Source organism: Pleurodeles waltl, chromosome 4_1 (assembly GCF_031143425.1).
Source record: "Pleurodeles waltl isolate 20211129_DDA chromosome 4_1, aPleWal1.hap1.20221129, whole genome shotgun sequence".
NCBI lineage: Eukaryota > Metazoa > Chordata > Amphibia > Caudata > Salamandridae > Pleurodeles > Pleurodeles waltl.
The window spans coordinates 36207323-36233460 of NC_090442.1; the positions used below are offsets into that span (position 1 = coordinate 36207323).

General features: G+C 45.1%; 1 protein-coding gene across 3 annotated transcripts in view; it reads right to left on the reverse strand.

Annotated features, from left to right (window-relative positions):
* Window positions 1-542: 542 nt before the first annotated feature.
* Window positions 543-26138, reverse strand: part of LOC138287331 (zinc finger protein 271-like) — a 147276-nt gene continuing 121680 nt past the window's right edge. Inside the window, exons 1-2 of one of the 3 annotated variants that reach the window (XM_069227684.1) lie at window positions 14559-14621; window positions 543-2926 (exon numbers count right to left, since the gene is read on the reverse strand). In XM_069227684.1, the coding sequence (XP_069083785.1) occupies window positions 946-2055 (1110 nt within the window). In that variant the 5' untranslated portion in view covers window positions 2056-2926; window positions 14559-14621 and the 3' untranslated portion in view covers window positions 543-945. Of the gene's footprint in view, window positions 2927-14558; window positions 14622-26138 lie in introns of those variants that run through there. The other 2 variants (XM_069227685.1, XM_069227683.1) reach the window with 2 other exon arrangements.

Here is a 26138-nt window from a genome sequence, read left to right on the forward strand (position 1 = left end):
ACACCTCTGTGAAAGTGCCACTATGGTGGATGCATTTACAGATGCAAGTGATGAAGGAAATGTGCATCACTTCTCCTGCGTCAGGTCTTGGGAGGTAAATGTTATGCACTGCAAGCATTAACCTGGAGAGTTACAGCCCACATTTTCCAGCTTTCACTTCTCGTGCTTTTGGACCCGGTTCTCTTGCCGCTGTCATGGAATTGTCATTGTAGCATATAGCGCCCAAACACCACAATCAGCTTTGAATATTGTCCAGTGTTTGCTTTTTAAATTCGTCTGAGTGCGTTGGGTTTATAGGTTTTAGAACTAATTCCTAAAATTAGCTGAAAATACCCTTCTTAGTCGAAGCATTGTTCATAATGTTGCTATTACAGGTAGCATGATTTGGTGTGCTTGGATTGTTTTTATAACTCTACTTCACAAAATAAAAAACAACGTTTCTTTTCTTTAAGTCCACACTGTGCTAGTCTACCAATATGTTTCTTTGTATTTCATGTTTTTTCTTATATTTACTGAAATCAGCAATCACAAGAAACAGACACTTTAAAATTTCTACAAATATCTGTATTTTCTTCTCTCTTGCTAGTTGGGTCTTCTATCATCTACTTTTTATTATCTGGTATTTAAAAGTCACACATAATTATAATGGTATCATTATCTGTAATTCGTTCATCTCACAATAACTTCCCTTGTTTTCTTCTGTGCATGACCACAGATGGGTCAGTGGTATTGTTCATGTACATCAGTTTCAGCCACATTTGCTGCATTTGAGTGATTATTTCTTTATATGTTCAGTCAGTGATGTTGTGTGTCTAGTGATGTCTCTGTAAGTTTGATACTCGACAACATCTCATCACACATTAAATGCATACAAGTGTTTTTTGCATTGTGTATGTTCCCTGATGATTCCTTAATGCTGAAGATTCACTAAACCTACTTCTGTGTTCAATGCGATAGTATCGTCTTTTCCTTGTGTGTTCGCTGATGGCTTTGGAGATGTGATAACTGGCTAAAGCTCTTCACACATTCCCCACAATGATAAGGTTTTTCCCCTGTGTGTATTCGCTGATGTCTTTGGAGATCTGATAACTTACTAAAGCATTTCTCACATTCATTGCACTTGAAAGGTTTTTTCCCCGAGTGTGTTCGCTGATGACTTCTTAATGCTGAAGAGTCAATAAATTCACTTCCACATTCACTGCAATGGTATGGTGTCTCCCCTGAGTGTTTTCGGTAATGTCTTTGCAGCTGTGATAACCGAATGAAGCTCTGCACACATTCACTGCAACGGTATGGTTTTTCCCCTGTGTGTATTCGCTGATGTCTTATGAGCTCTGATGATTGACAAAAGCTCTTCACACATTCCCCACAATGATATGGTTTTTCTCCTGTGTGTGTTCGCTGATGCCTTCGGAGATCTGGTAATCGACTAAAGCTCTTCATACATTCAGTGCATATGAAAGGTTTTTCTCCTGTGTGTGTTCGCTGATGATTTATTAATGCAGAGGAAACGCTAAAACTACTTCCACAATAATTACAATGGTATGGTTTTTCCCCTGTGTGTGTTCGCTGGTGTCTAGATAGGTTTGATAATTGACTAAAGCTCTTCATACACTCATTGCACTGGAATGGCTTTTCCCCTGTGTGTGTTCGCTGATGATTTATTAATGCTGAAGAATTACTAAAACTACTTCCACAATAATTGCAATGGTAAGGTTTTTCGCCTGTGTGTGCTTGCTGGTGCCTTTGTAGGTTTGAGAATTGACTAAATCCCTTCACACATTCAGTGCATTTGAATGGTTTTTCCCCTGTGTGTGTTCGCTGATGTACTTGGAGGTGTGATAACCGACTAAAGCTCTTCCCACATACATTGCAATGGTATGGTTTTTCACCTCTGTGTGTTTGCTGGTGTCTTTGTAGGTTTGATAAGAGACTAAAGTTCTTCACACATTCAGTGCATTTGAATGGTTTTTCCCCTGTGTGGGTTCGCTTATGACTTCGCAGTCTTGATAAGTGACGAAAGCTCATCACACATTCACTGCACCTGAATGACATTTTCCCTGTCTTTGTTCGTTGATGATCTTTTAGGAGCGCTGATTGACTAAAGCTCTTAACACATTCAGTACAACTGAAATGTTTTTTCTCCTGTGTGCTTTTGCAGGTGGTGCTTTAGTAGTGACAACAAACTCGAGCTGTCACTGCATGTGAATTATGTTTCTTTCTTGGTCAGTGTCACTTCGTCAGGTATATATCTGCCTAAATCCCATGACTGTTCTTCCTGAAGAGCAACATAGTTTCTAAAGCACTTGTATTATTTTCACATTCGCTTCATGTACATGGTATTTTGAACAATTGATATCCGATTTAAAAATGAAGTGCAAAGGCCACTAAATACTTGTCAACCTCTTAATATGTGTAAGGTTTGTTTTTTGGGTGATTGTGTCTTTAGATTGGATGAAAGTTTTGCATGCTTGAGGGTAAAGATGTGTCCTCCTCCTGGTTGGTGCACATTAGGACAGCACTCTGTGTTTTAGACAGCAGAACCCCTCTTTCCTTTATCCTTCAGAAGTCTGGCTTCACTCCGTTGTGCTTTCTCTGGTTGCTGTGGTTTGATTTGAAAGAGTTTACAAGACACCTAGAGCACTGAATGGTGATCTGTTATTTTAGAGAACAGACTCCTGCTCTAGCTGCATAAGACTGATCCTTGTGATTAAAGCTGGTATGGACACTTCTTTATACAGCAGGTGGTTTGTCAGTGCAGGTGTACAGCTCAGACTCTTGCATTCACTGAATTGCTCTTGATTGCTCCTTCCAGGATCGTTCAGTTTTCCTCAGTACTGGAGCTCAATTTGTTCTGTCAATGCTTTGCAGATTTCAGTATTCTTTTCATATTTCATATTCATTTTGTGCATTCAAGATTTGTTGTCTGTTGGATGTAAACAGATTTAAAATTACAAAATGTCAACACAATGGAATGTGAAAACACAATACTTAACTGGCTGTGAAAGACATCTGTTCCTAACCATATTTGAAACTTAGCATGGAATATTTGATCATACGCATATATTAACTAAAAGTCTATTGCATATGTCACATCTTATTACTTCAGAAAAGGAGGTGATTTACCAGCGTTCACAGAGTAACTTAGTAAAGAAAGGGCATTCACGGAGCACGCACATGCTACAGGTACAGCTTTAGGGAGATGCACATGGTCAGGATTTCATATAAACAAGAATAGATTGTGGAAAAAAGGATGGGGCAGGATGTGCCGCTGATACGTAAGTTTCGGGAAGTGAATAAGGGTAACTCTTCAGGAGGTATGTACCAACTGTAAATCTTCATGAACTATATAACAAAGGTAACTTCATTCACACTTCCGTAAGGTTTTGTGTATTAATCAAAACTGTGTATTGATAATAATGTCTGGACTATTAATCTACATTCTGAATCACATTTATACACTCACATAGCATTACTGTGTTTGAAACATTTTGCTATGTCCATTTAAAGTGCATTTTCTTCGCTTACACTAATTAGGTCTCAATGCTGTTTTGTTAAATTTTATTAGATTGAATCACATTCTGATTCTGCACTGATATGGCTGTAAAAATAAAGGCAAATTTAGGCATTCGCTGACACAGTATCTCAAAGGACAAGGGTACCCAGAAGATGGAGGCACAGCATTTCTGGAAATCTCAGCACATGTAGCATGCCTGTCTGAACTATTTCACATAAAAATATATATATATATATTTTTTAATTAAATTAAGTTTTTCACTTATCCCCAATACTTTACCATAGGGAAATGTTACAGTTAGAGTGCATATCTCCCTACGGTAAAATGTAAGAAAAATTAAAAATATGTTTATTAAACTTCATAATAAATGGGTACAAATATTTTAAATTAAATAATAATATAAAATAAGGGCCTGATTTACATTTTGGCAGACAAGTTACTGCATCACAACGGTGACAGATATCCCGTCCGCCGAAGTATAAATCCCACCAGATATAATGGAATGCATATTTTGGTGGACAGGATATCCATCACTGTTGTGACATAGTAACCTGTCCACTGAAATATAAATCAGGCCCTAAGTTTGTATATTTAAATGTATAACAAATAATGCTACAACACTATTAACTTAATGCTGAACAGAGACGGAAAGATGGAGGATGAGAAACTACGGGGAGGTCTACATTGAACAGTGTTCCATCACCAGAAAGGAGGCTTTTTGCCTTGTTCTCCTTAGGGGAAGGACAGTACCTTCAATATTTGAAAATCTCTAACGTGGTACGAGAGGTGCAGCCCTCCTTTACTGGTAAGCCGACTAGCTCAAGTGCGTTGTCAGTCATGCTAAACATGGCAGGGGACGCAGGCTGATTTCCCACTTATATTCGGCACTATGCACAGATCCCCCAGTGACAATACTTCCCATAGAGACCAAATGGGAGATGATAATTGGAGAGCCACTACAAACCACAGACTGAAAAAGATGCACAAGAGTACCTAGGTAGCTCCAATACCCGCTTCAAATTCCTACAATATAATACTACCCATCAGACATATCTTACCTGTCAAACACTCCATGCGATTTATCCCAATCGGTCATCTGGTTGCCCCCGGTGTGGTGCACCGATATGGATTTCCTGCATGTGTTTTGGCCCTGCCCCTCCCGATCCTTATACTGGAACGCCATGGTACATACTATTAATAGGGCTTCAGGTTGGGAGATAGAACTAAACATTCGACCAATACTGTTGGGCCTCCTCCCATCATCTGCCAAGAAGCACCTAAGTAGGACGTTTGTTCTTATTCGACTTGTTCTAGCTAGAAGACTCATAGCTATGGCATGGCTCCGACCAGTGCCCACTACCCACAATGCCTTCATGCAAGAATTAGTTAAATGGGTGAGTGCTGAGAAGGTAAAAGTGTGCCATGTTTGCAAAGACAACCGCTTGGAAGATGATCTGCGAGCTTGGTCGACTATGATATTCAAATTACAGGAATCACGGGATCCCCCTGTTTCCGTTGATGAAGGGGCATGATTGTGTGAGAAATATGAGGGAGTCTCAGATAGAGTACACAAGTCTAACTGGACTTGTAGTGGCATGACAGTGACAATCCGCTCTGTATTCAAATCCACCTGAACGACAATCTAATAGGCATCACATACACAGACCAAAGAGGGGGTTGGGAGTGGAGAGTTTATATGTTATTTGTTTGCGATTTGTTTAGTAACATGTCTATAGCCACAGTCTATCCCGAGTCTTGATCCTAATACTCTGGTTCTGAGAGTGGATGTTGAAAATCTTCCAAGATGCTAAAAACTCAGTCATATATTCTATGGGGTATATGCAGAAGTCACTCCAGGCTCACTCTAGAGACATGTCTTTGTCTGTGCTTTACTGTGATAATTTCACCTACCATCTGGAATGATATATAACACTGCATACTTTCTTTTTTTATTTTTCTCTATTTTAAATACTTGAATTGACTTTAACATTATTTCCTATGGGGTTTTATTTGAAGGCCCTACCTCCACTATGTTCTACAGGAGAGTGTTGAAGTACCAGTGGTTTGGCCATCCGTCGTGCTGGACTTACTACTGTTTGAACTTGGCAGAGTAGCTACACTCCCTGTTCTGGGTCCTAGAAATATGCATGTCTACACGTCTGAGTAACTCTACAGATTTTGTGAACAACCCAAATTAACTATAACTTGTGCCCTCACCATGCACTGCTTATCACCTCGCATACCTACAACTAGTGAATTTATGTTTTTTTTATTTATTTCAAAGTGTTAATGTTGTCACTGATAAATTCACCTAACTATAACGTTACTTTAACTTTGGCAATTTAGTGAATTTCTAAGTTTTTAAAAAATAAATAAAAACAGATTTTTTATCACACATAACTTTAACTTTACTTTCACCTTTAGGTTTTTCATTCTGTGGCGGGAGGTTTGCTGAAATGCCAGGCCCCGAAGCGAACCCCCCACATGCAGCTAACCTTAAGATCCGCTGTGGGGAGTTCGACACAAGACATGGCCTGCGGCCAACCCTCGTAAATGCAGCCATCCACATACTGCAGCCAGGCCCTGCAGCGAACACTCCACACACAGCTAACCTCAAGCTCTGCCTTGCACAGTGGGGAGTTCGGCACAAGGCCTGGCCTGCGGCCATCCCCTGTAATGGGAGCCATCCCCATACTGCAGTCTGGCCTTGTGGCGAACCCCCAACATGCAGTTAACCATAAGCTTCACCGTACACAGTGGGGAGTTTGACACAAGGCCTGGCCTGCGGCCAACCCCTGTAAAAGCAGCCATACCCATACTGCAGCCAGGCCCTGCAGCGAACCTCCCACGTGCAGCTAACCTCAAGGTTCACCCTCCACAGTGGGGAATTTGACAAAAGGCCTGGCCTGCAGCCAACCTCTCTAAAGGCAGCCATCCCCATACTTCAACCAGGCCCTGCAGTGAACCCCCCACATGCAGCTAACCTCAAGCTTCACCAGGAAGCAGGGGCACATAGAGCCTTATTCGCAGGGTCGCTACTTAAAAGGGAAGGACCCCCCTCTCAGAGCCTTATTGGGGGGGGGGGCTGTGTGGACCCTTCCCCAAGCCTTATTAGGTCCCGGGATCCCTATCCCTGGGGGTCACTACTTAAAATAAAAGAGAATGGGGCAGCACATTACTGGCATCCCAGAATCCTCTGACATGGGCAAAATGGAGCACTATGTGGATACACTGCCAACCACACTCTGGTCCTGAAAATGTGTTGAACCTGCTGGTAGTGGACAAAGCCCTCCGATCTCTCATGATGCAACTATCCGCCGGGGCCCCCCCATCTCCTGATAATAGCTAAACTATTAAATTACTGTGACCGCGATGCGGTGCTCCAGCAGACGCACAAGAAGAAAGATATTTCATACCACGACAAATCAATAGCCTTTTTCCCAGATTTCACAATGGTGACGGAAGCAGCCTGAGAGGATTTTTTACCTGTCAAGAAAGCCATGTTCTACCTGGCACAGGTAAGTATATAATAATGTGGAACTCCAAAAATATTTGCGAACCCCAGGGCAGCAGTGGAATTTCTTAAGACTGTCACCTTGAACGACAAGACCAGCCCACAGACAATATAGATGAGGACGGCAACTGACTTTGCATGGATGGTTTGGTCACCTCACCCACTGGCCCCTCTCTGCTCATGGTGTACGGGACTCTAATCGGGTAGATGAAGGTCTTGCCTCTTGCAGTGTGAGTTGACCTTGAATCTTGGACTGACCACACTAGTCGGAATATTACTGTTCCTCCCAGCCATCTCCTGACAGCTCAATGTGTGGTAAAATGCTGACTGATACAATGTATAATGTTACATCTTTGCATATGCTTTCTTTCTTTTCAGGTTGTGGGCATTTCCTTGGCATGACTGGGATGCTGAAGTGAGTGAAGGAGGGAGTTGATTGTTTACTGCTTCTATTGCCATCAAGGTGTTGCTCAGTGCTACGCTCCTCCTGTGCACTGTATACCACTCACAGTTACCTGCAGTACAGTCACTATTGTTATAATCTAATTATGGCCCCGTCCCGTGGACACAAAGCTCTCCTGACTTGGAACATACGAGGGCTTCATAACCCTTGGAAAACTCTGCATGTACTCTCATACCTAGACAGGGACAATGTGCAGGTTTCGTTCTTAAGAGATGGATTTAACACGCCACACAAAGCATGCTATTGGTGCCTGCTGGGTGGTACATAGGCTAGCCTCTTCCTACTCGATCTACTCCAGAGGAAATTTTGATTTAAAAAGGGCACCTTCACAGTTACACACTCCATAGTGGATGAACATGGCCGATATGTGATATTGCAGGTTAGCCTCTGTGTCACACCTATCAATCTGGTAAATGTGTATGGGCCTAATATAGATGATCTGGGTTTTTATCTGATACTTTGGCACCACGTACACACCTTTCCACCAACAGCCACCATCTGGGGTGAGGATCCAAACGCATACTTGGACTCAATGCTTGACCGGTGAGCCAAGACAGACTGGCCCAGAATGCACTCCACTAAGTTTATATGGGATGGAATGGAGTAATATGGAATTGTTGACATATGGAGACTCCGAAACCCCTCCTGACAGGAGGACACGTTCGCCTCATATGTACATTGATTATGGTCTCAACTACATTTTTTGGTTAGTAACTCAAGATATATGAGCCTGGGCAACAGAGGTAACACATCTGCCCAAGATGATTGATCATGGCCCCCTGAAACTAGTAATCTCAATCCCCACCATATTCCCACACAGTTCATGTGGAGATTCCAGGTAACAGCTCTCCTGGACCCTGTATGCCAGAATATTCCGGGGTGGACTACACCCAGCTATTGACTGCATTGACAAGAATGCTGATACTGTGTAAGGGGAGGACTCACCGTGGGAGGCCTTTAAGGTCACAGTCAGCATCCGTATCAGCACGGAGGCAGGCGTACTATGGGCAATACACACACAACTGCAAATTATTGAGAACACCTTTAAGTCCCTAAAATCAATCCCTACCCTGCCCTGCCCTGCCACACTTGCTTCCATTCAAGTACACATTACAAATTTTAATGATGTGAGTTTACAGGAACTCAGATTTTTATTTAAACGACGCACAGAGAGAACTTATGGCAAGAGAGGTTGCCCGGGCCAACTTACAACATGCCCTCCATACTGACTGGTGGTTTTGATTGCTAATATGTTAATATGGACGCTTACAGTGAAAGCTAAAATGTCTACTAGTGAACTGAAATGATGCATTTTACACAATGCTTATTTTATATTTTTGTGACTTTAGTGTTGCCCAACTTATAAACATGAAATAAAACTGGTGATCAGATACTATATTATTTGGAGCGGCTTTGTGATGGAATGATCACACCAAAAGTTAACGTGGTTTGCTGCACCAAACCAGCCCCAGTCAGGATTTCTTTGGGGCTCCCAGAGTGGCGCAGAGAAGCAGCCTCCAGCCAGGCACTGTTTATCACACCTGGGCAAGGGCTGTGATAGGGAATAGCTAAACAGCTACTTCATAATGAGAAAAGGTAAGCTGTGTGATCCATCCTAAGAAACTCAATTTATAGGTCTGCCACTTTGTCCTTCTCCTCAATATTAGCATTGCGCTTAGAAGTAGCAATAGAGTGTTAGGATGCTAGGAACTGGCTATCCACTTTACAAATATTATTTTTACTGGTTATGTCATGCTTTGCTCTATTTATTTTGTATTATGTATAGTTATTGTCCATATTTTATGCACTAGACTTGGGTTTTATAAATAAACATTTTAAAGTTTCGATCCATGTTTCCAAGTGATATTTTAAGTGTGTTATTCATTTATAAAAAAGGGTTTGGAGTTCCACGGTGTCCCTGAACTCATCAAAAGGGACTAATCATGACCAGAAAACACCACCTACACTGTATTGATTAGTGAGTTGTGTACAGGTCACAGTCTATCTAGATTTCTAATTTGTGTTGATGCAGTGAAATAAGTTCCTGCTTCCAAGGGGAAGGAGGGTTAGAAATCCACTGTGGTTCGGGAGGGCTGGGGGCAGATCATGATAATTGGTGCCCAATGAGGCGCATGCTCAATTTATCTGGATTCTTAAGTACGGTTTTGATGACACACTCAATAAACAATTAAAAAAATACAGAGGTGCCCATAGTAATATTGTTCCTTTCCTTGCGATTAGATAGAAAATTCCTGTTTTCTCTAGGTTTGTCCAATGTTGGCCCATAAAAGGATATTTCTTATCTTTGATTTCTGCATTTTAGATATCAGGTTAGTTGAAACTGTTCACTAAACATGGGTGGGTCCTGCTGTGATAGGAGTCAATTACAGGGCAGCAGTTACATAATATTGCAAAGACAGAGGTGTCCACACGGGGGGAGGAGGGACCACAGAAACCTTTGTGGTACATGCACATTCTGCATGTGCCTTTGAAAGTTTTTACTTATTGATTCATGGGAAGAGTTTGATGTAATAGATTCTGGTACTAGGCAATCCACCCAAATATAGCTGCAGCTGTTCCTGTAAAATGCCTGCCAAGCATATCATGGCCTACAAAGAACACCAAAATTGGTTTGGTGGTCACTTACCTCACACACCTCAGAATGTCATACTGGGTCCTTAAGTAATGATCGGGCTGGGCACAAACAGTATTCTTATACAGGCAACTCAGACAGTATGTGCTGCACAACACAGCAGGCAGGACAGTTCCAGTACAAGCTACGCCCCAGGCACAGGTTGCCACACAGACTATCAGATTATAAACGCTACTATGGGCAAAGTGCCCATAACAATCAACACATTTGCCTTCTGGATTGCTTGCAAAACCAATCAGTGGGAAGCGGTTTATTCTCACATAGTACCCTTAACCAAGAACAGAATTCTGACTATGGGCCTCATTACAAGTTTGGAGGTCTGATTGCCAGACCACCACGGCCGCCAAAAGACCTCCATGTTGGCGGTCATACAGACCGCCGTATTACAAGTTACACAACCCAGCCTGTCAAAAGACAGCCAAAATCCCAACACCGCCAGGACTCTGGAGGGTGGGAAATAGGCGTCCAACCACTGATGGTTGGACCGCCTATTTTTCCACCCTCCGCACCGCCAGTCAGTCAACCAACCACCGAACCTATTACGACTCACAAATCACAATGGCAGTTCTTCCATTTCGGTCTGCCACTGGCAGCGTGAACCGCTGCAGTCGGCGGTCACCACAGTAATACACAACACCACATTGGATGGATTCAAAATCCATACAGATGGCACACATTGACAGACCCGACGCACCTACAGAACTACAATATAAAACACACCCCTCCACACACCACAATCCTTTGTATCCACAACGCCACATATAGAAGCCAGAGCCGAAAATCCGAGACAGTACCCTTCCAACTTTCACACACCCCTCACTCCACACCCACCACACAAAATAGCACCTCTAAACATCCTCTACTAACCGTCAGCCCCTCACCACAAAGCACCCACACCACATCATTCTATTTTTGTGTTATCTACCACCACCATGTCACCACAAAATTATCCCCATTTCAGCGACAACTAGTCATGGTGGATGACATTATCAGAGTAGAGCCACACTTATTTGGAGCCCAAGTCCAGCAGACTACAATAGCGAAGAAAATGAAAATGTGGCAAAGAATAGTCAATAGAGTGAATTCTGCAGGCAGCTATCCACGCACAAGAGACGACATCAAGAAGAGGTGGAACAACTTCAAGAGGAAGGCACGCTCCATGTCGCTAGGCACCAGTTGGTGGTCCACAATACTCCTCCCCCACAGTTCACATCATAGGAAGAGAAGGTCTTGGCCATCCTGCATCCTGAGGGCTTGGCAGGGATACCTGGGGAAGTTGAGCCGGGTAAGTCACCATACCAATAATGCCACCAAAATGTATTCTCCTGCATGCTCACTGATCACCTTTTGCCAACTTAACAGTCAACCCACTCATCACCCCAGTGTCCAACTGTCAGAATAACCCTGTCTGGCATCTCACATGTAAAGTTAACTCACCTGGGGGCACAGTATCTGTGTACAGTGTGGAAAGTACAGGGACTGACTGCACTACAACTCCTAGCAGGCACTGTTCTACCAATAAGAAAATCAGAACAGTGTACCATAATGAAAATAGCCTTGCATGTAAACTAAGCAATGGAGGAATGGGAATGACAGCAATGCTATGGACATCTGCTAATACAATGCCACTTACACCAGCCACAACTGTGCCCTCTGCTACTCTGTCCCTTCTACCTCTCATCACCTACAGAACTGCAATTACCTAGGGGATAGTAAATTTACTGTCTGTTGGCATAAGACAGCCATTGACAGGCAGGCCAAGGACAGGTGCCACTGGCATACCCCTAACACACAGCTACAACTGTGTCCTCTGCTACTCTCTCCCTTCTCCCTCCCATCCCCTACAGAAATGTACTCACCTAGGGGGATCTCACATGTATGCAGTGTGCCGTACTTGGTGTAACCTGTCATATATGGCCAGGTAGAATGGTTACACCAAATCTGATGGGCAGGTTAGTGTGCACAAGATATTATGCAGCTGTCTGTCAACTCAACAATGAAGTTTTGCAAACTGGAAGGTACCAAGAAACATACAAAGCTACACTGCTGCCAAGATATAAGTCAATGAGCTGACATCCAAGTGCCAGGATACTCTGACATCCTGGTAACTTATAATGGAATTGTCTGTACCCCAAATGTCAGGTCTTCATAATTAATTGCAGGTGTCACTGTCCCATAAGGGGATCATGCAAAGCCAACCTATATCTGGAATAAAGCATATCTATCCATCAAGATTTGTGCTAAATGTCACATCACGACCTGTAACTGTCTGTTTCATGTCTTCAACAGGTCTACCTGCCACTAGGACCATGCAAAGCACTCCTGAGACAGTTACTTCCCCCCGGTGAAGTTCTCAGTGAGGAGGGCACTCCTGAATGTGTGTACGTTGTGGACAGCTCTGGCCAATCTGGGCAACCTGGTAAGACGACAACTGTCAGCCTCACCCTGCCCACATTGACTCTTCCCAGCCCTGTTGCATTTACGTCCCAGGCAACCAGTCTCCACCAAACCTGTTTCCCAAGGACAGTAAGAACCATCATGTGCCCCCCCCTGTCCAGGGACCGGTGTCACAACTCGAAAACCCTGACAATGATAGACCTGGCACCAGTGGCAGTGGACAAACTGTGCCAAGGGCATAGGTACGTGGGGGTAGGGTACGTGGGAGCGATGCTATGGGCCAGCAGTGTGAAGCTGCTAAGGACACTTCGGGCCAGGACCCTATCTCCCAAGTCTTGGGAGCCTACCAACAATCCCAAGGCGTGATGAGCCAGGTATCTGCTATGATGGGGGAGATCAAACGGCTGCAGAGGAAGAACCAGCAGGAAGTCATGCCCACATGGTCTCCCTAACAGGTGCTGAGAGACATCCACACCACCCTGAACACAAGACCCCTTCCATTGGCCAAGTTGCACCAGGCCCTTCAACATCTGTGGCAGCCAGTGGAAGGGCGGCTCTGCCAGTGGAAGGACATGCCTCAGACACTCCTGGCTTTGTAGCTAAAGACCCCCCCGCAAGCATGGACATCCAGCCAAACACCCAGGAGGAGCAGATGGCAAGGCAACAACCACTTCCAGAAAGTAACCCCTAACTGATGGATTCCTTATTTGTGCATCAAATGCACCATGTTGACTAGTCTACAGCCACTTTCCACTTTACCTGGTTAGTTGAACACTGGACTTGGGACATCAAATCTTATGGAAGCCACTGACATGATAACATCCACCATGACTGATCCCTTTACTGTTTGAACATTATTCTTTTGCGGTCATTAAACCCAATCTCCTGTGCACACGAAAATAAACACAACTAATACACTATCTATGTCTCCTAGTCTTTTTTCATCCAGGTAAGTTGGTTAATCTGGACTCTCTTTCATGCTCATGGTGAACTCATAAAAAGGAAATGTGAGGAGGGACATGTCACAGGTAGTGTTATCTTGGGGATCAATACAAACACAATGACACAAGTGGACAATCACCAATCTCCATTTATTACACTTTGCAGCACATAGGCTGACCGAATGTAAGGACTGTCAAAGTCAAGTATGTCCAAAAATATCTTTTTGTTAATGCCTAGGTGTGAGTTAGTAACTTTCCCCTGACCACTGAAGTAAGGGATGTCAGACTGTGTCCTTCAGGATAACATATTTGTGGAAATCATCATCAGCTCAACCCTTGTCACACACCTATACCATGTCTACCAAACCAACATGCCCCATCAAGCAGACAGGGGACAGTACAACAGTCCCTAGTCAGAGAACCTTTCACTTTCAGGCATCTGTAGGCATGTCAATCACATATGTCATTGTTGACTCACATGCACAGTGACCTGCAATGAGGGAACACAATGACAGCTACATACAAGTCTAACAGGGTCACTACCAATACTATGAGAAGGTTGAGTGAATGGATTGCGCAGGATGATGTGTGTCAAAGACATATGATCACACACATGACAACATTGGCTCCACATACCATGGCAAACATGGCAAACAGATCTATGCCTGGGATCTCTGCCATCCTACTTTCCTGCCAGCCTGGGCATGGGACTCATACACTGCCAAAATATATGACACAGTACATGGATCAATCCATGTCCACTTCAAATGCCAGACCAGCAAAAGCAGCCTGCCATTGACCCAACTCAGAAATGTCCACATGAGGAGGACAGAGTGAAGAAACCTAGAGGGCAAAACTTGTAGACAAGGAGTTAGGGCAGCTAAAGGCTTACATCAGCTAGAATATTCTGTTCAAAATATTGTTGTCTCTCAGATTGTGCCTGAAACCCTGAGATGTATACTGCAAGACAGCAAATGACCTGTCTGATGGTCACATAGAGACCATTTACAAGCAACCATGAGCCCTACACTACCCCACGGAGTCAGTCAATTTACTGAACATCACATACTTACATTCAGGTGAAGTACTGATTAATGAGATCTGCCCACGTGTCTCCACCTTCATCCTCATCGCTGTCATCCTCACTTTGCATTTCTGCATTATTACCTGGTGGAAGTGCTAGCTCCCCCTCATCTGGGATGTGTGGGATCTGTCGCCTCAGGGCAAGGTTGTGGAGCATGCAGCAGGCCACAATGATCTGACAAACTCTGCCGAGTGAGTAGAGGAGGGCTCCACCAGACTTATCAATGCAGCAGAATCTTGCCATCAGGAGTCCAAAGGCCCGCTCCCCGACATGCCCTGTCCTTCTATGGGCCTCACTGAAGCGGACTTCCCCTGGCGTGGTTGGGTTCCTCACTGGTGTCATCAGCTGTGGGATAGAGCTGTTCCGCATGATGAAGGCATCATGGACTGATCCTGGGTTCTGTGCACATACTTGGGAAATGTAGAGGTCCACCAAACAGACTACTTAGGCATTTCGATAGACCTCTTCATGACCAAATCCTCACATTGTGGAATCGGATGTAGCTGTCCAGGTGTTTCCAAACGTGCAGGAAGTACATTCTTCAAGACCAGACTGAACATAGGCTGAGAAATCCCTGCAGTTAGGGCCATTGTATTTTAGAAAGAGCTTGTGGCCAGGAAGTGCAGCACTGACATGACTTGAACAATGGGTGGTATGCTGTTTGGATGACTGAAGGCAGGTATCAGATCTGGCTAACAACTGACAAGAGAGATCCTTTATTGTCTACCAATCCCAGTGGTATATTTGTATGACATGTTTATTCTCCATGGTCGGCAAGTCTGCTAGTAGACAGTACATGGAAGATTGTCTGACCCTTCTCATTCCAGGGTAACTATGAGAGATAAATATATGTACATCAGTTTTTGGGTCCCCTGTCAGTGACACTACAAATGTCACATGAAAAATGTGACACGCCACATGATAAAATAAAAACATGATACACACCACATACCAAAGGCAAAAGTGGCACATCCGTCACATGTCACCCCCTTGCCTCAATTAAGATATGTACACATAAACAGATGCATCAGCGAGAATAAGTGATACTGACATGAAAGAATGTTTGTTATAAAAAATAAAAAATAAAAGATTTTTTGCACGTGGCCGAGAGGGTTATGACTGTGCCACCAAAGATTTCTGAAACTTAATATGACAAAATATACCTACAATGTACCTAGAATCTGGACAGATATACATATTTGGACAATGGCAGCACTTAGGATAATGCAGTAGCAATGTTTCGCACATTGTGACGCATCAAACAATAACTTTTCTGACCAATTGGCAACGATCCCAGGACAATTGGCAACGACCCCAGGCGGAAGTCGTCATGGTGGAAGGCAGATGCTACCACAGCGGACATTGCCATTGGAATACATTGCTGCCCCTGGCGGTCTTGGGCCAATGGCAGTGTTCGCCAGCGGCGACGGTTGTGAACGTGGAAGATGTGACCGCCATCTCCTGATGAATCCTGACACTGATGCCAGCAATACCTCCAGAACCTAAGCTTCTGCGTACTGCCTCTGGGAGCAATCATGCCACGTCCAACAGAAGATAAGGGCCCTGCTTTTTCACCAGAAGAGCTGGAGAAGCTTGTAGAAGAGGTCCTACCGCTGTATGGACAGCTCTATGTTGCACCAGAGGAGCAGGTAAGAGTACCATGTGCACATATGTTTCTGTAGCTCTACTGACCTTTGATTTAGTTAGCCTAGGCTTATGGGTAATATGTCCGTATGTGTCCTTAAAGCCCTGTAGGTGCTGTAAGTGTGCTTATATGGTTTTGTTCATAGGCATGTATCCATGTGAAGTGATGGGCTCAGAACCTTGAGACATTGTGGAGAGTGTGCAATGAGAGTTCCATGACCTACATTGTGATTTTTGCACATGGTTAGTTGAGGTGTCATGACAGCCACCACCATGTAAATCTCATCTTCAGATGTGCTTGATGTGTGGTCATATTTTCCAACATGACAGAAGGAGGTATTGTTGCATCTTTCCTGCCGGTTTCTCACCATAGTTGTGCCTTTTCTGTATCTGCACATACATCTGTGCCCACAACTGGCATTGTTGTAGTGTTTTACTGACACCAGCTAATGACACTCTATGGGCCTAAGCTCTGTACATTGACAGCCATTGGTAAATGGCTAGGGGAAACATGGAGTGTTGTGATGCATCTAAGCATTTGGGACGTGGTATTGTGTGTGGAATTGCGTGCTCTGTCTGCAGAGAAAGTTGCCTTTCAATTGCCACTTTCTGTTAATAGTTCCATCTGGACTGTTATTGCATAGTTTTTGCACTGCAAGTGTGTGCCTGTGGTTACACCCTGTGACCATAACCAGCATGTGAAGTTTACCAATCCTGCCTCACTACTAAGGTTCTTCGACTTCAGCCTATGCCCAGTGTATACCCTTGTCATTGCAATGGAGGCATGGTGGAAAGCTGTGACAGATGTGCTCATACCAACTCTGACCATTTGTGTAACATGTCCTTGACAGGTCCCATGATCATACTGCCCTGCTGGCACCTAGATCCAGCTTTGATGTGTATTGTGCATGCTGCTAGTTCATTGGGTACTGAACGTCTGCAAACAGTGTGTTGGTGAACTGATGTTCAATTATATCTGATCCAGTGTTTTGGAGATGAGGTGGGACATGTCAAATGCAAGACTAGTTGTATCAATCAATCAATCAATCAATCAGGGATTTGTAGAGTGCGGCTATTCACCCGTGAGGGTCTCCAGGTGCTGGGGGAGGAATTGGGGGGTGATAAGGATCAGTCAAAGAGCCAGGTCTTGGGGTCCTCCATGAACTGAGATAGGGTGGGAGATTGCCTGAGGTGGATGCAGAGGGTGTATATTTCTTTGACATAGTTATTGTGTTTTTAAAGTATAATTCAACATTTTTAAACTGACACAAATACCTTCACTTCATGAAGTTACACGTGGGTGCATGTGTATGTGCATAGGTGCACACATTTAGAGGCTTGCATGTTTGTATATGCAACATGAGACTCACATGTATGTTGTCCTGGCAATAAGGGCCTGTCTGTAGCTTGGCTGTGACCTGTGGGGACCGTATGCAGCTTGTGATCAACAGGGGTAGTGGATGTATGTGTGTAATGTTTGCTATTTGGTGGAGCTGTCACTTGTCCTTTTGTGTGATATGTTATATGATGTTCCTGGTCAATGTCACGTGGAATGCTCCTGTCACATAAAACACACTGCTGTAATACCTGGTCAATGCAGGGGCAGAGCTGGTGGTTGTGATAGGTGTTCCAGTGGGGAGTGTTAACAGTAATGTTCCCCTATACAATGTCTGCTATGTGCCATGGGTGGACAGGATGATCAGGACAGGTTGTCATTGGCTTGTTGGACTCAAGTTAACTCTGCCTGTTCTTGTTTGTGATGTTTGGACATGATATTCTTTATTGTCTTTGGCATCCATGCAGGTCACTGCCCATCGGAAGAAGGGGATTTGTTGTGCCACTGCCAAGAAGATGCGGACCCTGGGGGTCCACAGCTAGCGTAGCGCCCATTGCCGGAAGAGGTGGGAGGACCTGAGACGTTGGGCCCGGAAGATCAGAGGCCCAGCTGGGGCTGTCCTCCCAACGAGGACGGAGTGTCCATCAGACAACGACCCCCCTTCCTCCTGGCCTGCATTTTGGCAGTGGCCTACCCCGAGTTGGATGGGCGTTTGAAGGCAGCACAGGAGCCACAAGGAGGTAAGTACAGACTTCACTTATGTTTGCCCCTCTACCAGGTGATTCAGTGAGGAACGGAAAGCTAGCTCCGACAAGGTGTCATGTGTTACAGAACTTCTGTGCTCACACTGGTGTACACGAGCCATGTACAGGCAACAGGTGTCGTTAGAAATTGGGTCTTTGGTTGGCAGTCAGGTTTTCTTCTGTCCAAACAAGGACCCTCACTCTAGTCAGAGTAAAGGAGAATCACCCTCACTTAACCCCCGCTCACCCCACTGGTAGCTTAGCATGAGCAGACAGGCTTAACTTCAGACGACAAAACTCCAACTTACACAAGTCAAGATATACATTTTCAAAGAATAAGAGTCTTAATCCTTAGAAAACATATAGAACGCTGTTAGCGCACAAAAGTACCTGGGTAGTGTCAAAATAACACCACACGGGGGAGTGTGCGTCTGAAAAGGCCAGCGATGCGTCAATTTCTCACCCGCAAGCAAGACCGTGCGTTGTTGCTCTTTCGGTCGGGTCGTCGTACGTTGTTTTTTCTCTCCCCCAAGAGAGCGATGCGTCGATCTGGATTGACACCTCGGGTCCAGGCAGGCTTTGCATTGTTTTTCCGCACCCATCGATGCTGCGTTGAAAATCCAGTCGCATGTATCACAAAACAGTGCTGTGTGGAGTTTGTGTTGTTATCAGCCTCCGTTAGCGGGTGTTGCGCGTCATTTCTCAAGCTGCGTTGCGTTCATCTTCCAGCCGTGATGCAGGTGGAGTATTGAATTCAGCCGCGAAGCGTCATTTATCAGCCGCGTCACGGAAGGTGCCCACAGCGGTCTGTGCATGGATTTTCAGTCTTTGTCTGCCAGCTTCACCTTTCAGGGGCCCATAAACTGGATAGGGCACCACTTGGCAGGGCAGGAGGCTCAGGAGAGAGTCCAGGTGCTGGCAGGGGAAGTCTTTGATGGTCATGAGACTTCAACAACAATGGGCAAAGCTCCATTCAAGCCCTTGGAGATTATTCTCAAGCAGGAAAGCACAACAAAGTCCAGACTTTGTCCCCTTTCACAGGCAGAAGCAGCCATTGCAGGATAGCTCAACAAAGCACAGTCACAGGCAGGGGCAGCACTTCACCTCATCTCTTCTCCTTGGCAGGGGTTCCTCTTGATTCCAGAAGTAAACTCATTTTCAGGGGTTTGGGAGGCTCTTCTTATACCCCTTTCTGCCTTTGAAGTAGGCCTACTTCAAAGAGACGTTTCTGTTGTTTTCAAGATTCTGACTTGCCCAGGCCAGGCCTCAGACACACGAGGGGGAGACTGCATTGTGTGAGGGCAGGCACAGCCTTTTCAGGTGTGAGTGACCACTCCTCCTCTCCCTCCTAGCACAGATGGCTCATCAGGATATGCACGCTACGCCCGATATCCCTTTGTGTCACTGTCTACAGAGAGGTGCAAACTAAACCAGATAGGGAATCCACAAACAAGCAGAGTCACAGAATGGTTTAAGCAAGAAAATGCCTACTTTATAAAAGTCAAAAGAACAGTTGATGGACGGAATGCAGAACAAATCAAACATTCACCCCCCCCAGTCACAGACCTGGGTTTAATCCATCAGTTTTTTTGCTCACCATGCCATTCCAGTTTGGACCCAGCCATATGCAAATCAGTCTTGACCCTGTTCCCCATGGAAACAGTCCAGCCCGAACTGCCAGACCAGGTCCTCCCTGGACCAGAAACAAGCATCCTAGGACCGGTTTTGGGGTACCACCCCTCTTCAGCCAGGCTAGCTTGAATCTGGTGGCATAGTGAGCACAGGACCCACGTCTGGGCATACCCTTCCCACTTGGGGCAACAAACACAAAAAGAACAGCTGATGGACGGAATGCAGAACAAATCAAACATTCACCCCCAGTCACAGATCTGGGTTTAATCCATCAGTTATTTTGCTCCCCATGCCATTCCAGTTTGGACCCAGCCATATGCAAATCAGTCTTGACCCTGTTCCCCATGGGAACAGTCCATCCCAAACTGCCAGACCAGGTCCTCCCTGGACCAGAAACCGTGTGCTAGGCATCTGTACTCACCATGGTCGTCTTCGCCGTTGTTGGTGTTCGGGGTGGAGCGGGATGTAGAAAATCATTGGGAAGATCTGAAGTTCAGGCTCCATGGCGGCGTGGTTGTTCCCTGTGTCTCCAAAGGTGAGTCCTTTCCCTTCTGTGTTCTATTTCCGCCAGGTTTTTGATGTCATTGGAAAAGGTGGCGGATTCGTGTCTCCTAATACAGTGGGCGGTACAATGAATTCCGCCTGCCTGTAGGCGGCTACCGTCGTGGTAGCTGTTGGTTCCGCGCTGGCGGTCGGTGTGGTAAAGTGGCTGTCTATCTGAGGTCGCACCACCATGGTCATAATTTGGCAGTAGTTACCGCCAGCCTGTTGGCGGTATTACCACCTCTTTATCACCAACCGCCAGGGTTGTAATGAGGGCCATAGTCCTCAACTGATACCTTCACTAGTAAAGTCAATGTAGACATCAAAATTGAATAAAGGGGATTTAAGCGGTCTGCCACATCAGCGTGTCTACGACAGGTCAACACCTGCAGTCTCACACCATTTGTTCCAAATTTGACCATGTTTTGCTGGATACCACCCGGCCTCATAAACTGCTGGGCACACACACCACAGAAATTTAAAGCATTAATATGGCCACATTTATCAGATGCCTACAACATCATTCCTGCAGAGGATCACTGTCCTCCATCTGTAATAAGAGATGCACCCCAAGAAGAGGTAATAATAATGTTAGTATTAACCCCTGACATACCTGTGGATATCAGGGAAAAGCACATGAGTAGGCTTTAAAACAAGCACCAGCGCTGTTTAGAAATCAAGTGGGTTGTGATAATGAACCTCTTCTACAACCACTGTATTACAGAGTGATCAGCAAAAACAGGATCAAAACCCTGTGAAGTCAGATACAAACATATCAGCTGCAATATCACACACACACACATACCACTCTCCTTCCACAGGACTCATGCGGAAAAAGTATATAACAATTCTTGACATCTCCAGTAGGTTTTTCAGTCACAATATAGCCCCTGAAAGGAAGTATCTACCTGCTTTCTTATTTAAACGATTTCCAGTGGCTATAAGAATAATCTCGGTATTCTTGCTGCACCCTTTAGGGAGATCTTACAGGAAAATCCAGAGGCACTATCTTATATTATATCTTATATCAATATTTACCTAACAGATGATGATGTAGAACAACACCTGACCAGGGCAGACGGGGTAGGGACAATACTAGCCAGACACAGTTACAAAGAAAAACTTTAAAAAATCAACAATTACTTACGTGTATGTGATTTTCCTAAGATATGAGTCATTCAACAAATATGTTATGAAAATGGTAAGCCCTGATGGGATTTCTGAATTTCAGAAGGACTCACTTGCCACACTATGCTCAGCGAGTGAAGACCTTGTACACCTTAATTTCTCTCACAGTTACTGAAAAATGTTGGACTGAAAACACACATCTACTTTGAATGAACTCCAAGCAGATGTGTAGGGACTAAATATCAGCAGACAATGTGCTATACCTGACATCCATGGTGTGGTATACCCCCACAATTTTTGAATTCATACTTCCTGTTTTCTGAATTTGTTTTTGTTGGCATTAGGACTTTACCACTGCTTGCCAGTGCTAAAAGTCTTGTACTCTATTCTTCTGACAAGGAAAAATTGGCCTACACCTGATTGTCACATTAAATGTACTTATAGGTCCCTAGTATATAGTGGTACTTGTACAAGCGCCTGTAGATTACATGCTACCGGTGAACCTGCAGCACTCATGTACCACCCACTATAGTACCACTTTAAAACATGTCTCAAACCTGCCACTGCAGTCTGTAGCACAGTTTTCCACTGCCAATTCGAGATAAAAAAATAAACCTTTTGCCAGGCATAAACCTCCCTTTTTAATACATATAACACACAAAGCAGAGAGAGCACAAAAACAAACCCTAAAGGCCCACAGGGCACTGTGTATTGTAATTAAAAAGCAGGACATGTGTTCTTATGTTTTACTCTTAAATTCATTTTTTCGCTACTGTGAGGCCTATCTCTCACAATGAATAACACTGGGCTACCTTGTTACTTTTAATATGTGCTAACATTTAGACATAGGAATGATCAATTTTTTACTCAAATAGAGTTATATACATTTTTTAGGATCTTGAGACTTACATTTTGGTTCACCAAGAATCCACATGATTCCAGAGAGTATCACAGGCTTGCGATGTTGTAGGAAAGTACCATCTTGCCTGGCATGTTACCCCCATTTTTACTTGTGTGTCAGTTTGTTTTTGCCTGTCTCACTGGGATCCTGCTAGCCAGGACCCCAGTGCTCATAGTTGTTGCCTGAATGTGTGTTCCCTGTGTAGTGCCTAACTGTGTCACTGAGGCTCTGCTAAACAGAACCTTTGTTTTTGTGCTCTCTCTGCTTTTAAAATTGTCACTGCAGGCTAGTGACCATTTTTACCAATTCTGATTGGCACATTGGAACACCCTTATAATTCCCTAGTATATGGTACCCAGGTAATTGGGGTTCCAGGAGATCCCTATGGGCTGCAGCATTTATTTTGCCACCCATAGGGAGCTCAGACAAATCTTACACAGGACTGCCACGTCCACGTTATTTCACAGCCACTTTACACTGCGCTTAAGTAACTTATAAGTCACCTATATGTCTAACCCTCGCCTAGTGAAGGTTAGGTGCAAAGTTACTAAGTGTGAGGGCACCCTGGCACTAGCCAAGGTGCTCCCACATAGATCAGGGCAATTTCCCCAGACTTTGGGAGTGAGGGGACAACATTACACGTGTGCACTACGTATAGGTCAATACCTATATGTAGCTTCACAATGGTAACTCCGAATATGGCCATGTAACATGTCTAAGATAATGGAATTGTCCCCCCCATGCAAAATCTGGTATTGGGGTGCCAATCCCATGCATCCCCGGGGCTACAGCATGGACCCCGGGTACTGCCAAACCAACTCTCTGGGGTTTTCACTGCAGCTACCGCTGCTGCCAACCCACAGACAGGCTTCTGCCCTCCTCTGACCCAGTCCCAGGAAGGCAGAACAAAGGATTTCCTCCGGGAGAGGGTGTTACACCCTCTCCCTTTGGAAATAGGTGTTAAGGGCCTAAGAGGAGTAGCCTTTCCTGGCCTCTGGAAATGCTTTGAAGGGCAAAGATGGTGCCATTCTTGCATAAACCAGTCTACACCGGTTCAGGGATCCCCCAGACCCTGCTCTGGCACGAAACTGGACAAAGGAAAGGGGAGTGACTACTCCCCTGTCCATCACCACCCCAGGGGTGGTGCCCAGAGCTCCTCCAGTGTGTCCCAGACCTCTGCCATCTTCAATCCAGAGGTGTGAGAGCACAATGGAGGCCTCTGAGTGGCCAGTGCCAGCAGGTCACGTCAGAGACCTCTCCTGATAGGTGCTTACCTGACTAGATGGCCAATCCTCCTCTGAGGGCTATTTAGGGTCCCTCCTGTGGGCTTCTCGTCAGATAATGAATGCAAGAGCTCACCAGAGTTCCTCTGCATCTCCCTCTTTGACTTCTGCCAAGGATCGAACGCTGACTGCTCCAGGACGCCTGCAAAACTGCAACAAACTAGCAAGAAGACTATCAGTGACATTGTAGCGCCTAATCCTGCTGGCTTTCTCAACTGTTTCCTGGTGGTGCATGCTCTGGGGGCTGTCTGCCTTCTCCCTGCACTGGAAGCCAAGAAGAAATCTCCAGTGGGTCGACGGAATCTTCCCCCTGCTAACGCAGACACCAAACATCTGCTTCACCGGTCCTCTGGGTCCCCTCTCATCATGACGTGCATGGTCCCTGGAACACAGGAGCTGGATCCAAGTGACCCCGACAGTCCAGTGGTCCATCTGTCCAAATTTTGTAGAGGTAAGTCCTTGCCTCCCCACGCCAGACAGTAATCCTGTGTACTGTGTGAACTGCAGCTGCTAGGGCTTCTGTGCACTTTTGCAAGGAATCCTTCATGCACAGCACAGCCCAGGTCCCCAGCACTCCGTCCTGCATTGATCAAGTCGCTGAGTTGACCACCGGCTTCGTGGGACCCTCTTTTGTAGTGTTGAGATGACCGCTGTGCTCAGTTGTCTTGAACCCGTGTTTAAGTACTTCTGCAGGTGCTGCCTGCTTCTGCGTGGGCTCTCTGTGTTGCTGTCTCCTCGTCCAAGTTGCGACCTCCTGGTCCTTCCTGGGCCTGGGCAGCACCATTTTTCTTCAACTGCGACCTTTGCAGCTAGCAAGGCTTGTTTTCGGTCTTTCTGCATAGAAACATCTCTGCATCCTCCAGCACACCGTGGGACATCTTCTGTGCAAAGGAGAAGTTCCTGGCATCTTCTGTTGTTGCAGAATCTTCAGCTTCTTCCGCCTGGAGGCAGCCATTTTGAACCTTCGTCCGGGGTTTAGTGTGCTCCTGCCCCCCCTGGACACTTTTGTGACTCTGGGACTTGGTCCCCTTCCTTTACAGGTCCTCAGGTCCAGGAATCCGTCTTCAGTGCTTTGCAGTTAGTTGTGGTCTTTGCAGAATCTCCTATCACGACTTTAGTGTGTTTCTGGGGAAGTAGGGTAACTTTACTCCTACTTTTCAGGGTCTTGGGGTGGGTTATCTTGGACACCCTTAGTGTTTTCTTACACTCCAGCGACCCTCTACACACTACACTAGGCCTGGGTTCCCTAAGTGGTTTGCATTCCACTTTCTTAGTATATGGTTTGTGTTGCCCCTAGGCCTATTGCATCCTATTGTATTCTACAGTGTTTTCACTACTTTTCTAACTGTCTACTTACCTGATTTTGGTTTGTGTGTATATTTTGTGTATTTTACTTACCTCCTAAGGGAGTATATTCTCTGAGACATTTTTGACACATTGCCACTAATAAAGTCACCCTAATGTTTGTGGTTCACTCTGAAAAGGACTGTGGTTGTTGTCTGAGTGAGGCTCTCACCCACCTCAATCAATAACCCAATTTCTTACACTCAGAATAACAAACAAAACTTGTTATTAGAATTGTTACCAGCTTTTTGGGTTAAACATTTATAGTTTAAAAAGAAATGCAGTTCCTACTTCTTACAAATCACATTTGTATTTCACAACTAAAGTACACTTAATTCCCACAGAGAAAATTACTGAGGTACAAATGGCCATTTTAAAACAGGACCCTTTGTCATGAGGGAAACTAATAATTATAGTTTCTCCTATTCCAACAAATAGGATGGTGATAAAAGCAAGCATTTCTAATGCTTCCACTCTACCCATGCATTGGGTGCAGCAGGTTGTGCCTTTAATTTAAATATAGCTGACGTGAAAAATTAAGTATAATCTGACTCGCTGCATGCAGGAATTTCATCACTATACACAAATAATACCACAAACTCCTAATATCCTATCCATTCAGAACTATGACAGCCCTCTCCTATACAAGTGGTTCTGCTCTGCACAGCCCAAGATAGTTATCACTCAAAAATCCTCAGTGGGGGGTTGGCGCCTGGCCACGAGTGAAGATGGCCGCTTGAATTGGAGTTCTGCACGCCAGAGGGCCTGGAAAGGAGGTAGCAGACCCCCCACATGCAGCGGGGGCTCACACTGGAACTCTAGAGGCTCCCCCTCCCACTGGGGTTGCAGATGGATAATCGGACTGCAGCAATCTACCCAGCAACATGCACTGGCTATTGAAAGCAGTGCCGGGCCTGGGAGGCTGTGCAGAGCGTGCCCTATAGCTAAGACTGGCGGCGGCATGCCGCTCGTCTCAGGAGATACTACCTACAAAAAGGCCCAATCCTGACATGAG